The sequence below is a fragment of the Musa acuminata genome, chromosome BXJ3-6, assembly GCF_036884655.1.
Source record: "Musa acuminata AAA Group cultivar baxijiao chromosome BXJ3-6, Cavendish_Baxijiao_AAA, whole genome shotgun sequence".
Taxonomy (NCBI): Eukaryota; Viridiplantae; Streptophyta; class Magnoliopsida; order Zingiberales; family Musaceae; genus Musa; species Musa acuminata.
Window position 1 is genome coordinate 11,693,692 of NC_088354.1, and position 12,558 is coordinate 11,706,249.

Sequence of the window (12,558 nt, forward strand, 5' to 3'; positions counted from 1 at the left end):
TTACCATCTACGCACGTCGATTTAAAGCAATCACACGGATATCTCTTATTCATGTAACCAAACAAACACACAGCAGCATGACCTGAAGAAGAAGAAGAAGAAGAAGAAAGGAATCCTCTCCCCCTCTTCATCTTGGACTCCTAACACGACACACACACACACACACCAGACTTGATTCCTAAGACACGACTGACTCGGATTCCAACAAGAAGAAGAAGAAGAAGAAGAAGAAGAAGAAGAAGAAGAACCCCTCAGCCCATATACGGTATATGGCAACAGGCGAAGCCTTCACCTCCTCTTACCTATCTATCGCGATAACAACTTATTATTTGGGATTATGTCGATTTAGATAGCCAGGACGAGGCCAGGAAAGGACTTCCCGGCTCGCTCGGGGCGGCTGCTCTCCCACACGGGAGTCCCGTGAGCCGACCCGGAGGAAGAAGAGGAGGAGCAGGAAGCGGCGGATTTGGAGGCCGAGTCGGCGGCGACTCGGGTGATGGTGAGGGAGGTGTTGAAGTACTCGCGGACCTGGGTGATTATCCCATCCGGGGCGATGGTCCAGGCGTGGACCCACGCGGTGTCGGCGTCGGGGCCGCTGCCCTCGGCGACGACGGTGGAGCCGAAGGCGGCGACTCGCTCGGGCTTGAACTGGAAGGCGGCGGCGGCGGTTGTCTCCTCGTAGTCCGCGCCGGTGAGCATGCGCATCATGTGCTGGTGCTCCGGCGGACCATGGAACCACCACTCGATGTCGGGGGCCAGCAGCTGCTGCACCCGCTCCACGTCCCGCACGTTCAGGGCCTCATACAGCGTGAGCACTGCCCACTTGTTGCGGTCCTCCACGCTCTCTCCGCTCTCGTTAGCCAGTTCCGGTCTGAGCCCCTCTGGCTCTCGCTCTCTCTCTCTCGCCTCTCTTGCCGCGCTCGCACGCACCAAGGGAAAGGAAGGGTAGCTGTGGGAGGACGATCGAACTCGGAGCGAGTTGACGACTCGGTGAGCAACCAAGGGAGGGAGGGCGGTGTGGTTGGGTGGGTCGCGTTATATAGAGAGAAAGAAGGGCATGTGTGGCGGGTCCCACGCACCCCGGGCGTCATTAACTCTGGGCCCCGCCACCTAACAGGTCGGTCGCGAAGGTGCGAGACCGCGTGTGAGTGCGCGGGCGTCATCGCAGGTGCGGTCGGTGTGGGTGTGGTGGAAGTCGTTGTGCTTGGTTCGGAAAGCTACGAAAAAGTCAAGCCTACCTCTTTTGACCAAATCGAGTTCCGTGCGAGCAAATCACTCGGCAATATAGTTTAAAGGTTGCTTCTCATGTGATCGTGCTAATAAATCGGGGATGATTCGTTGAAGTAATTCTCACATAATCTTGAATTCAATTATTTATAATCCCAACTATGGCATTAGTGTTCATTTGTAGACCAAAATTAAAATAGTTATTAGCAAATATAAAAATCATGCACGAAGCAATTAATGAGGGAAGAGACGGCTATCAAGTCCAAAGATAAAAGAAATAGATAATAGTTATACAAATTAAAGTCGAGAAGAAGAGGAAAATATAAGTTGGACAATTTTTTAAAAAAATATACTATTTTTGGAATTTTTTTATAACATCTCCATCTTAAAAATTTTTAAAACTAAATAAAAGATCATTTTATCTCTTTTTCCATTGAATCTATCATCGCCCGAAGATTGATCATATAAAAAGATTATCTTGTTCCTTTTTTCAGTCAAACTTATCATCACCCATGACTTACAAGGATTGCTTCCGCTGAAGATTAGCATGCGATTACCCCCTCTTCTTTCTTCCCTTGTTGTCGATGATAAGAACCGCAAGTGAAGAAAGAAGGCGAGTCTACAAACGACGACGAGAACTACAAGCGATTATTCGAGACAAAGGAAATGATCGATGGGCTAGAGGTGGGCGAAAGGCGATTACCAACGTGGGTAAAAGGATCTTTATCAAAATAAATATATTGTTTCAATTTTTTTTTAAAGTATGAATGCTTTATAAAAAAAATTTAAAAAGAAGATATTTTTTAAGAATTTACCCAATATTTTTTTGATTTAATAGTTCAATGTCCAAGTGCAATATGTGTTATTTAAGAAGGTTTAATTTTCGATACATATGTTTACAAGTGGTTTATAAGCAAATCAAACATTAATAACCCTCTTGCTATAGAATTAATTACCTTCTCTACTGGTCATTATTAAAGCTTCTTAAGAATCTATTGATATAAATAAATAAGATCATCCAATCACGTAGACAAAGGCTAAATCAATCATTCAATTACTATTTTATTTTCTATACAACCAAGATGATAACTGGCAAATGAACGCACGATCTAGAAATCCTTATCTATATCTTTCGTGACATTTTTTTCTACATGTCATGGTGTATTATTGTCCTCAAACACTAAAGTATGGATGGGTATGTATGATGGTTGTTGGGGGTGCTTTGATGGTGGATGTTTGGGGCCATGGCAAGTCCATTATGATTTGAAGGCAAAGGCTGCCATCATGCAATGTGGGTTGGCGTGTACCGCATTAAATAGTTATCTTCGTCCTCAGTAGGTTCCCGAAGCATAGAGGTGCATTCCGGGGTTGGATGATGTGGGGAAGGTGAGTTGGGACGCTCATCCCAATTTGGATCCAATTTCCAATAAATATAATTTTAGATGGGAATTGATGTGGTCGAAAATGATAAAACAAGCTAATTATATAACAATAAATATTCTTCGAATCAAAAAATAATTTTAATGATAAACAATTGAGGATAGGTATTTTTTATCACTTTCACGTTCTACTTTACCTCAAACTATTTACTCATTTCGAGCGGTAGCTTATTTCATCGTCAAATGAGCTTACTCATAGAGCAATCTCTCATCGTTAGTCTCTTTTCATAGGTAATAGATAGATATAAAGAAGATCTTCTTCGGGTTCCTTTTACATTAATAATGCTTGCTCGAGATTCATATTAACAGATCATGTTATTTTAAATACTCGAATTGATGATCAAATTTGAAACCAATAGGAGTAGGAAGTAACATAAATTAATCCTAATTTGTCATATCATGTTGCAAATCATGATATGAGTTAGGATAGAGATTAAATACAGATGATTTAGAGTCAAATGTTGTTATCCCTAAAGATGAGACAACTCTTGTTCTCATGTGCAAGAGATAAGTAACATGTTCTAATTGTAGAATTATTGATTGAAATGGGTCTAACTCTACAAAAACATAATGTTGGTGATTCCTCAAATCCATGATACATTCTTCAATTTAAAGAATTCATGAATGAGATTGTGTATGTTAGATATAATCTAACAAATTACGGTTTCGAGATAAGTTTTTGAATAGGAGTTTGAATCTTATTCTACCTCTCTTTATTTCATCTAATATTTATGTTTCTTCTAATTAGTTTGTACCATGCCATGCACTTGTTCATAAATTTTGTCTGAGAATGAGAAAAAAGAAAAATCTAATAACAAAAGTTTGGCAAAACAAAGAAATTTTTTTTTTCTTGTTCTTGCACTGATCCTTTTGTTCTTATAAACAATTCCAAGTCTCCTTATTCTTAGGAGCATTTGTGCCACTGTTAATGAGAGGGTGATATAGCCACTGTGAATGTTCAGCTAGTAAGGAAAGAGAGATGTGTCCACTTGAGGTCCCACCACAATGTATTATTAGTCTTCTTGAAAGAAACGTTCTTCTTTTCTTTTTTTTTCTTATGCAAATAATAATAGCACACTGTGAGGATAAGTGGAGCTTTTCGATAGTGCCGTCCACAGTAAGTGAAAACAACAGCTCGTTATCGTCCGATCTCTCCAATTTTTTTTTTGGTGAAAAGACATAGAACACAGAGAGAGAAAAAGAAAAAGGTCGAATTCTCAATCGTGAAGGAGCATATGATGCTCCTAAATTTTATTACCTCTGAGAAAACTGAACTAATCAGGTTTTATTTTGAGTTGTTGGTTGAAATTTATCTCCTCCAGCCCATACGTGGGTTTGGACCGGATAATTTAATCTTGGAGCCCAAATCAATAATTAAAAAAAATTAAAAAAGAGATAGCGTTCAGTGAGTCACGACGCACAGAGAGAGAAAAATAAGATTTTAAATTTTTTACTTGACGATCAGAGATAAAACTTTGTCAGTTTAAACCTAAATTATATTTGGAGAATTCTTATAGCAAGCTCTACAATCCTAATGATGCTGATATACAATTTACCCTCTCTGAGGTACTTTCATGTTATACCCACTTGGGGAGACTTAAACTTTTTATTGATGAGATCTGTGATATCCATGTGATGATGATATATTATTATTGAGCCAAGATATGTAGTCTTGATGCTATTATGTTATCTTATTATTTTAGAAAAGATTTATTATAAATTTATTATCATTATAGTTTGAGGTGGACTACGGTCCCATGGTTTTTTCCTGCATTATGTTTTTCACGTTAAAATTTGATCTCACTTTGTGATTGATTTATTACTCTACTGCTCTAGTTGATATTTATATTTTGATACCACTAAAACACCATTTTAATATTTACATTTTGATATTAAAAGAGGTGGACTACTAACTTTTTATTTAATGATGAAATTATTGTTTCTCACTAAAACACCCTCACTAAATTCTTCAAATTTAAAAATAATCCATTGTCTTATCACTGAATAATATATTGTAGAGTGACAGCTTTACATATATATATATATATATATATATATATATATATATATATATATATATATATATATATATATATATATATATCTTTAAGCTTTCAACTTTAATAATATGGATTCTTAGATCCCCTCTCATCATATAATAATGAATTTTGCTGAGTTGTAAAAGGATTCTAGGAAAAAGGAGAAAGTATTCAGAATATTTTCTCATGATGTGATGGAGAACAAGTCCTCAAAATGCATACAATAATTCATAGGCAATGGTCTAATGATCTCATGAACATCAACAAGCAACGCTATTACATGGAGATCAGTGACCTCCTTCATTTGCAGCGACACCATCTGCCTCCTTGGGAGCACTTCGATACTTGTAGAGCATTGCACACGTTAAGTAGTACACGAAGTTGACCATTGTCAACGCTGTCAGCAGCCAATACACGTTCTCCATCTTGGAGCCGTTTATGTTGTCCGGCAGCCACCCCGTGGCCCGTCGAACCAAGGATACGACGGCGGTGCTGAGGTAGAAGCCGACCGCGACGAGCACGGCGACCATCCCCGTCGCCGTGCTCCGCAGCGACCGCGGGAACTCCTGATAGTACAGCGCCACCTGGCTTGGGAAGTGCAGCGCCTCCCCCACCCCGGTCACCGCCAGCGGCAGCACCAGCCAGAGCGCTGTCATCGGCACGACCCACCCGGGCTGGCCCTCCGCGTGGTGCGCGTGCACGACGGCCGCGCGCCGCCGCTCCACCAGAGCCGACGCGGCCATGCCGGCCGCGTTGATGACTTGGCCGAGGCCGATGCGCTGGAGCGGGGTCGAGGGGCGGCCGGCGAGCCGGCACCAGAGGGGGAGGAGGAGGCGGTCGAGGAGGAAGAGAGATACCGTGGTGGCGGCGAAGGAGGAGACGGCCATGGAGCCGGCGGGGATGGAGAAGTGGGGGCCCAGAGATCGGTCCATGGTGAGGGCTTGCAGCACGCTGAGGCTGAGTTGGATGCCGATGGAGATGCTGAGGAAGATGGAGGCGCTCCAGAGAGGGAGCACGCGGACGATGGCCTTGAGATCCTCCACTTGTCGGACGGTGCAGAGGCTCCATGGCCTGGCGATGGAGCCGTCGGCCCGCGTGTTGCCATGGCAGATCCATGCAGCGCGGTTCAGAAACCTGGAGACATGCATCCGCGGTCAAAGTCAAAGGACACAGCACAAACATGTCAGCTGCAAACACTTGTTGATGCAGCTTTCCTTTACGACCGGAGTCATGTATAGCTTCTACCTGAGGCTTTGAGTCGGAACATCACTGTTAGGATCGTCATCCCCACCTGAACCGTAGTAATAACTTGGGTTCTGCTGTGACACTTTCACGTTCCATTTCTTGAAGGCGGCAACGATAACTCGAGCCATGCCGGTGAATGGGCTTCCTTGGGCGGCAGGCCTTCTGTAGTACTTGGTACCGAGGAGGAGGACGACCACGGCGACGGCGTTGGCGACGGTGCACAGTGCGTAGCCCAGAGTCCAGCTGACGCTGTCCTCCACGAAGACGAGGACGGTGGAGCCGACCACGGCCGAAACGTAGAGGACGATGAAGTACCAGTTGAAGAAAATGACCTGGTCCCGAACCTCGTCGAACTGGCCTCCTCCCATGGCGAGAATGTTGAACCGCGACCCGCCAGCCCCGACGGCCACCAGCGCCACCGCCGTGAAAAGGAACGCCATCTGACCCGCCGTCGGCGCCTCGCAGGCGTCGGAGCCGAATGCGCATGGCGGTGGCTGCAGCGACCGGACGGCGGCGGTCAGCGTCAACAGAACCACCGCCTGCAACGGATTCAGGTTGATGAGAACCACCAATTAGGTTCTTGGAGCTGCATAAGCATGCAACGACGGAATATGGAGTGTGATAGTTTATGAGGGTAAGTCAAAGTACCAGCAGGGAGATGATAGTGGAGGAGACAATAACAGTGTAGCAACCAAAGAAGGCATCTGAGACGATAGCCCCGACCACGGGTGCAAGGTTGGTGCTGCCGCTGACGATGTTCCCGATCTGGGCGGCGTCGATGCTCTTCACGTTGTACTCCTCGACTAAGTACACGATGAGGTTGGCTGTTGCTCCCGACAAAGCCAGCCCCAGCCCCAGATTGCTTACTGGAACCCAAGCAATGCTGCTTCTTTAGACGAAGGCACTTGTACACACACACACACACAGAGAGAGAGAGAGAGAGAGAGAGAGAGAGACCTAAGATGAAGGGGAAGGTGATCCACCCCCCTGTGCGAACTTGCTGTGCTTCATCGGGATCACCGAGCCGAGGCTGCTCCGATTGTGCCGCTCTCATCCTCAATCCTACTCGACTCGTGGAAGGTCACCGCTCCAATATATACAAGGAACAAAGCACCGTGCGTTTGACCTCTCCCGTTCTCCTTTTATCTTCTGTCGAAGAGACCGGCCACCCCTCGATTCACCCCATCAGAGACTGCAAGCCAACTTCCCTCGACAGAAAATAGATTCACCACTTCACGCAGCTTTTCCGTCAGTTGCACTATCTCACCAAAAAGTTTCCCCTTTGATGCCGATGGAATAAGTTGTATGCATTGGTATGCTGGCATCTAAACTTTGTGGAAGCGAGATGGCTTCTTCAAAACGTTTGTATACACTGTACCACGATAAACAATGGAAACTACCACCCAGTGCAGAATCAAGAAGATTAGAGATGTTCTGTATGATTGATGTTGAGCATGTGATCCATCAGACAGTGGCTGCAATCGGTGACTGCTCCCACTGTAATCTCACTGTCAGCCGGACTGTGTAACGAAGCGATTTCACCTGTCGAGGCCTCTTACAGTTGACTGTCTGATAGTAAAGAAGGCGGTGAAGAATTGACGTGGACAGCTCGAGGCACTCATCTTGCCCTCGCTTTCTAGTTTTGTGCCAAGCAACACATGCAGACAGCATTGGAATATAAATTTTACCATTTTAACCTTCGGGATCCCTTACGATCGTCCTAACATGTGAGAGAGTTATCGATGGCGTGTTCACTCGAGGAACTTCCGATATTAATTCGACACGTGGATATTAGAACCTACGTGGCACACCCACGACCACTCGATTTGCATACAGTAGAGCCCAAAATGATCATTGACATCACATGCAAATGAACAAAAAGACATTGACGGGAGGAATCCATCGGTTGGATTTCATGCTTCCATCAACGGTCAAAAAGGCCTATGTGCCTTAGATCATTGATCAGGTACTTCAAACGCCTGCAGTTGCTACATTTAGCATATTTATATAAATATAAAACTATACTGTGACTAGAATTAAAATCACATAGTTTAAACATAATACACATAAGACATGACGCCCCAAATACAAAGAAGCAAGTGGAAGCATCCACCATAGTAAAACATCAGCAACACAGATAAGAATCCTACTTTGTTTCCAATAACCATTAACCACAACTGACAATGGTAAACAGGTAGCAAGCACAACGGGGACATGATAGTTAGGTCACACACATGCAAGCAATACCGCATACCTTGATGGATGAACTTACAAGATTCAAGAGCATACATACCTTTCATCGCCACTGTTCTTGCTATTATTCTTTTAAATGACTTGAGCTATCCACTTTACAGTTCCAGATGGGGATAATGGCTACTCACTAAAAGGTAGTCTTCACATCATAACTAAGCCTGCCCATAAATGACATAAGGTTATATGCAGATGAGAGTCATAACCACTGATTTGAACCTCAAGTGGAACCGAGACTTGCTTTCTCAACAACTAGAGCTGCCTTGGGACACAATTATAGCTTCAGAACACAAGTTCAGCAGGGCATTCTTTTTTTGTCATTGCATCTGCAGGCACCAGAGTTTATAATGTAACAGGCAGACACCGATAGTGTTAAGACTGTAGAATGCAACACTACTAGCTGTTAACAATGAATTCATCAAATATAAGTTATCATGGCTGTTTTATAGAATTTCTATGGTGGAAGAAAGCATTTACTAGCTTTACAAAATAACATTCAAATATCAGTGATTAGCAAGGGCCACATGCTGAGTATTATGACAATAGCAGCAAGATATGGCTACAGACTTACCAAAAAATTTCAACTTACCCAAAAAATAAAGATATGGCTACAGGTCATCGTCTAGCGCACTTATAAATCGGTTTCGCTAGCACAGGCTCATCAACCACTAAAAATTAAACTCATAAACAGCTGATACTTAGCTTGTTCCATGAATACCACATTAGGTTAGTAGATTAGCATGGTCATCAGATAAACAAAGATGTGGTCTTGCAGAAAACAGTTTATTGACGTTAGGTTAGTAGATTACCAATGTAAGGTCACTTACAGGATGTGGTCCTGCAAAAAGCAGCTGATTCACAGTGAGCAAATGGAACTTAGATCCTGCCAAAGAAACAAAAACAATTAACTCAATAAAAACACTTAGTTCCTGGCAGAAGTATTCAACTTTTGAGCAAGTCACTGAATAACAGACATGAACAGCTGAAACATGGCTCCTGTCAGACAACTCCCCTCCATGCCCTAATAATGCAAACAAAAGACAAAAAGGCCATCTTGTCACTTACCAGACAGGTGAATCACTTAGCCTCCTGCACATTGTTCTGGCTTCAAGTCTGCAATCTGAGCTCCACTTGATGAACTGCCCCAATAGCCATCCTTGAAACTAATGAAACTAAAATCAACATGTCAATTCAAACATTAGGGCATCATAAGGAGAGAGCAAAATCAACCACCAAAATGCTTCAAGAAACATCTAAACCCTCCAATACTACAGAAGCAAGAGACAAGACTGAACAAACTCAAATATTTCAATGCTACGGAACAGAGAGTTTCAGTTCTAAGGCTACCAAACATACAAGAAAAATAAAAGAGAAAGAAGAGAAAAGAACGGCAAGATCCTAATCGAACCCCTACAGTTTCTAATTGCTCCAATACTAAATCTATCGAGCATAGAGGACAAAGGAAAAGCATTTGAAGTCCTCAACCACTACAGTTTGTACCACGGAAGCAAAGCCCTCCACAAAGATCAATCCTTTCATATTGGGACATATCTCTTCACCACTTGCTTCCCGGCGACGGCGAATCCCGCCGCCAGCCCTCCGATCGCCCCGGCGACCGCGGCAGACCTCGGTCCGGACGCAGCCTTGAACACCGCCCCGGTGCCCAGCCCCGCCACCACCGTGCTGACGACCCCCTCGTCCCCCGTGGCGGCGGCGATACCGCTCTCGAGCCCCGCGAAGATCAGGCCCAGCACTCCCGCGGAGTTCCCCAGCTGGCGACCGGCATGCCCGGACGCGTTGAGCACCCGGTTGACGCGGATCTTGAGCGACTCGCCGGGCTCAGCGGCGCGGATACCAGAGAGGGAGCCGCGAGCAGCGCCGAGGGCAGCGCCGGAGAGGTATCCGACGCCGGCGCAGAAGCTGAGGTTGTGGCCCCAGGAGCGGCGGCGGAGGGCGGCCTCCTCCTGGAAGAGGAACTCGGGCGAGGTGGGGAGGTCGTAGATGCGCTGGTACATGGGGAAGGAGTAGGGGTTGTTGAAGGACTCATAGGGATTGTAGAGCTGGTGGGTCCGCCGCCTTCCGTCATCGCCGCCTCCGCCGCTACCGGCGTCCGACGAATCAGCAGAGACGGAACCCGACATCTTCCGTGAAGGTTTTGGCGGGTCGACGAGTCGAACGAGGAGGAAGAAAAGGAGGGATCTTTGGGGAGGCAGGAAAACGACGAGTAGGGTTTAAGGAGGAAGAAAAGGAAGGATCTTTTGTGGGGTGAGAGGGGGGAAGGGAAAACGACGACTAGGGTTTAAGCGCGCAGGGTTTTGGGCGATCGTGACAGAATCGAGTCGGTGCCTACAATAAGTAGGGGGAGATGGACCCGGTTCGCCGTGAACCGGCCATGACGTTGACTACCTTTGACTACTGGTATCATACTCGAAAAAGTAATTCTAAAAAAAAAGAAAAAGAAATATGAGCTCCAATGTGATTATTTTTATAAGAATAAGATTATTTTTCACATTAAGTTAAAGAAAATAACACAAAATAATAAGTATATATTACGGTATTATCTTCTATTTGACTATCATGCATTTCTCCCACCAAATAGTCAGTCAAACAAAGATTAAAACATCAGAGGATGGTCAACCAACACAAGTCAACATCGGCCCATCCCTGATCTAATGTTGCATCGTTAGGAAAAGGAATCTTGAGACATCTCATCCATGTTCATACTTTTGTTGGACATCAAGTTCTTCCCTATCCGAGTTGTAAGATAATCTTTATTGAATGTCTATTTCTCTATTAATTTCATTGATGTGCATATATAATAGGAATGCACCTATAAACGCCTAACGCGCACTTATAAACTGTACGTATAATATAGGAATTTCAACTCCTAACTCATTAAAGTTGAAAATTAGGTTTGGTTGAGGATAAATCTATTAGATTATGTGATCAGATAAAATATTTTATAATTATAATTATAATTGAAAAAAAAATAATTTTTTAGAATATGATTTTGATGGGAGAAACCCTCCTAATTTTACATAGACTAAATAGAAAGTAATGAAAATTTAGTTCGACTATGGTATTGATTACAAAGTGTTTTTTCAGATTAAATAAAAAAATTTTAAATGACATCCAAGAATATGTACATCTAATCTTTGATCTATGTTTATTATATTTCAGTTCTTGATATTAATTTTTTTTTCATATAATAATAGTATGATTATAACTTTTATATTTACAATTGGTACAAGAGACTACTATTTTGAAATCAAATACGTTATATCATAAATGTATATCAGATCTGTTTTATCTTTATATCTATTTGTTACTACACTTCATTTACGAAAAGGTATTATTCGATTTTTAATTATACAATGTTTAAACGATTCGTCTGTACTATCAATATGTTTTGCTATCTCGTCCATCTTGTCACATACTTGCGGACGATGCAAAGTTCCTCGCTTTACGCAAGTAGAGCCAAGGATGGCATATTACCCATGTTTGGTCAATGGGTTATCCTAGGTAGCTTGCTGGCAACGATAACATTATGGAAAGTGGCAACCTAGTATGATTGTTGATCCTACCGTAGGCAATGATACTACTGTCGTCAGCTATTATTATGGGTAGCGATTAAGGAACTCACATGTGGCAGTGCTACGTGCAATAGTTGTCGCTAAGGGAAGTAGTGGCATTGTGTGTAGCGGTTGCTACCGTGGGCAGAGGCTACGTTCGATGACAGCTTGTGTTATTAGATTAAAATATTAAAGAATATATCTAAAAAATTATTAGAACTTTTTCAAATAAAATATATTGACGAACTCTCGAAGAGATTTAGTACGTAACTTTACTCGACTAATGATACACAGATAAAAAAAAATTTAATTAAAATTAGTGTCCTAAAAATAACTTTTAAAAAATCAAATGAATCATATTACTTATGCGTACGTAATTTAAATTTTATTATATGATCAAACTTATATAAGACATCAAACTTATATAAGACAAAAATTAGTCTTATAATTAAAACACTATATAGATATCAAAACAACGTAGGAATGAAATAATGAAAAGTTACAAAGAAAATGATGAAATATCTACGAGGAATAAAAGATTATATGCGTATATACATAAGATTAAATCAGCTTAAAGCAACAAAATATTTAAATGCTAATTTTATAAATTACTACAGTATGAAGCTCAGGATTTATATTCATACTAGTTGGAGAGAGAATTTGTTGAAAAAATGTAAAATGTAAGGCTATAAATATACTTTTATAGTTGTAAAATTTCATCTGAGAATTTAGTATGATTGACTCAATTGTCAGACCATTGAGGATATTTTAAGATAATACCATAGT

At 42.6% G+C, this 12,558-nt stretch overlaps 3 protein-coding genes across 3 annotated transcripts; all 3 read right to left on the reverse strand.

Annotated features, from left to right (window-relative positions):
* Positions 1-20: 20 nt before the first annotated feature.
* On the reverse strand, positions 21-1,016 carry LOC103987924 (wound-induced protein 1). The gene has a single exon (XM_009406394.3). The coding sequence runs from the start codon at positions 706-708 to the stop codon at positions 346-348; it is 363 nt and encodes a 120-aa protein (XP_009404669.1). The 5' UTR covers positions 709-1,016; the 3' UTR covers positions 21-345.
* A 3,847-nt stretch (positions 1,017-4,863) lies between these two features.
* On the reverse strand, positions 4,864-7,167 carry LOC135639751 (protein NRT1/ PTR FAMILY 2.7-like). The gene is made up of 4 exons (XM_065153635.1): positions 6,908-7,167; positions 6,599-6,816; positions 5,951-6,489; positions 4,864-5,839 (listed from the first exon to the last, which is right to left on the reverse strand). Exons 1-4 carry the CDS (start codon positions 7,002-7,004, stop codon positions 4,993-4,995), a joined length of 1,701 nt encoding a protein of 566 aa, XP_065009707.1. The 5' UTR covers positions 7,005-7,167; the 3' UTR covers positions 4,864-4,992.
* A 2,323-nt stretch (positions 7,168-9,490) lies between these two features.
* On the reverse strand, positions 9,491-10,512 carry LOC135641225 (mitochondrial import inner membrane translocase subunit TIM23-2-like). Its single transcript, XM_065156437.1, has one exon. The coding sequence runs from the start codon at positions 10,339-10,341 to the stop codon at positions 9,736-9,738; it is 606 nt and encodes a 201-aa protein (XP_065012509.1). The 5' UTR covers positions 10,342-10,512; the 3' UTR covers positions 9,491-9,735.
* Between the last annotated feature and the right edge of the window lie 2,046 nt (positions 10,513-12,558).

Coding starts and splice junctions, on each gene's coding strand:
- LOC103987924 (XM_009406394.3), bottom strand. CDS start 708: ATGATGCGCATGCTCACCGGCGCGGACTACGAGGAGACAACCGCCGCC.
- LOC135639751 (XM_065153635.1), bottom strand. CDS start 7,004: ATGAGAGCGGCACAATCGGAGCAGCCTCGGCTCGGTGATCCCGATGAA. Junction 6,817..6,907: donor CACCTTCCCCTTCATCTTAG/GTCTCTCTCTCT, acceptor CTTGGGTTCCAG/TAAGCAATCTGGGGCTGGGG. Junction 6,490..6,598: donor CCACTATCATCTCCCTGCTG/GTACTTTGACTT, acceptor AATCCGTTGCAG/GCGGTGGTTCTGTTGACGCT.
- LOC135641225 (XM_065156437.1), bottom strand. CDS start 10,341: ATGTCGGGTTCCGTCTCTGCTGATTCGTCGGACGCCGGTAGCGGCGGA.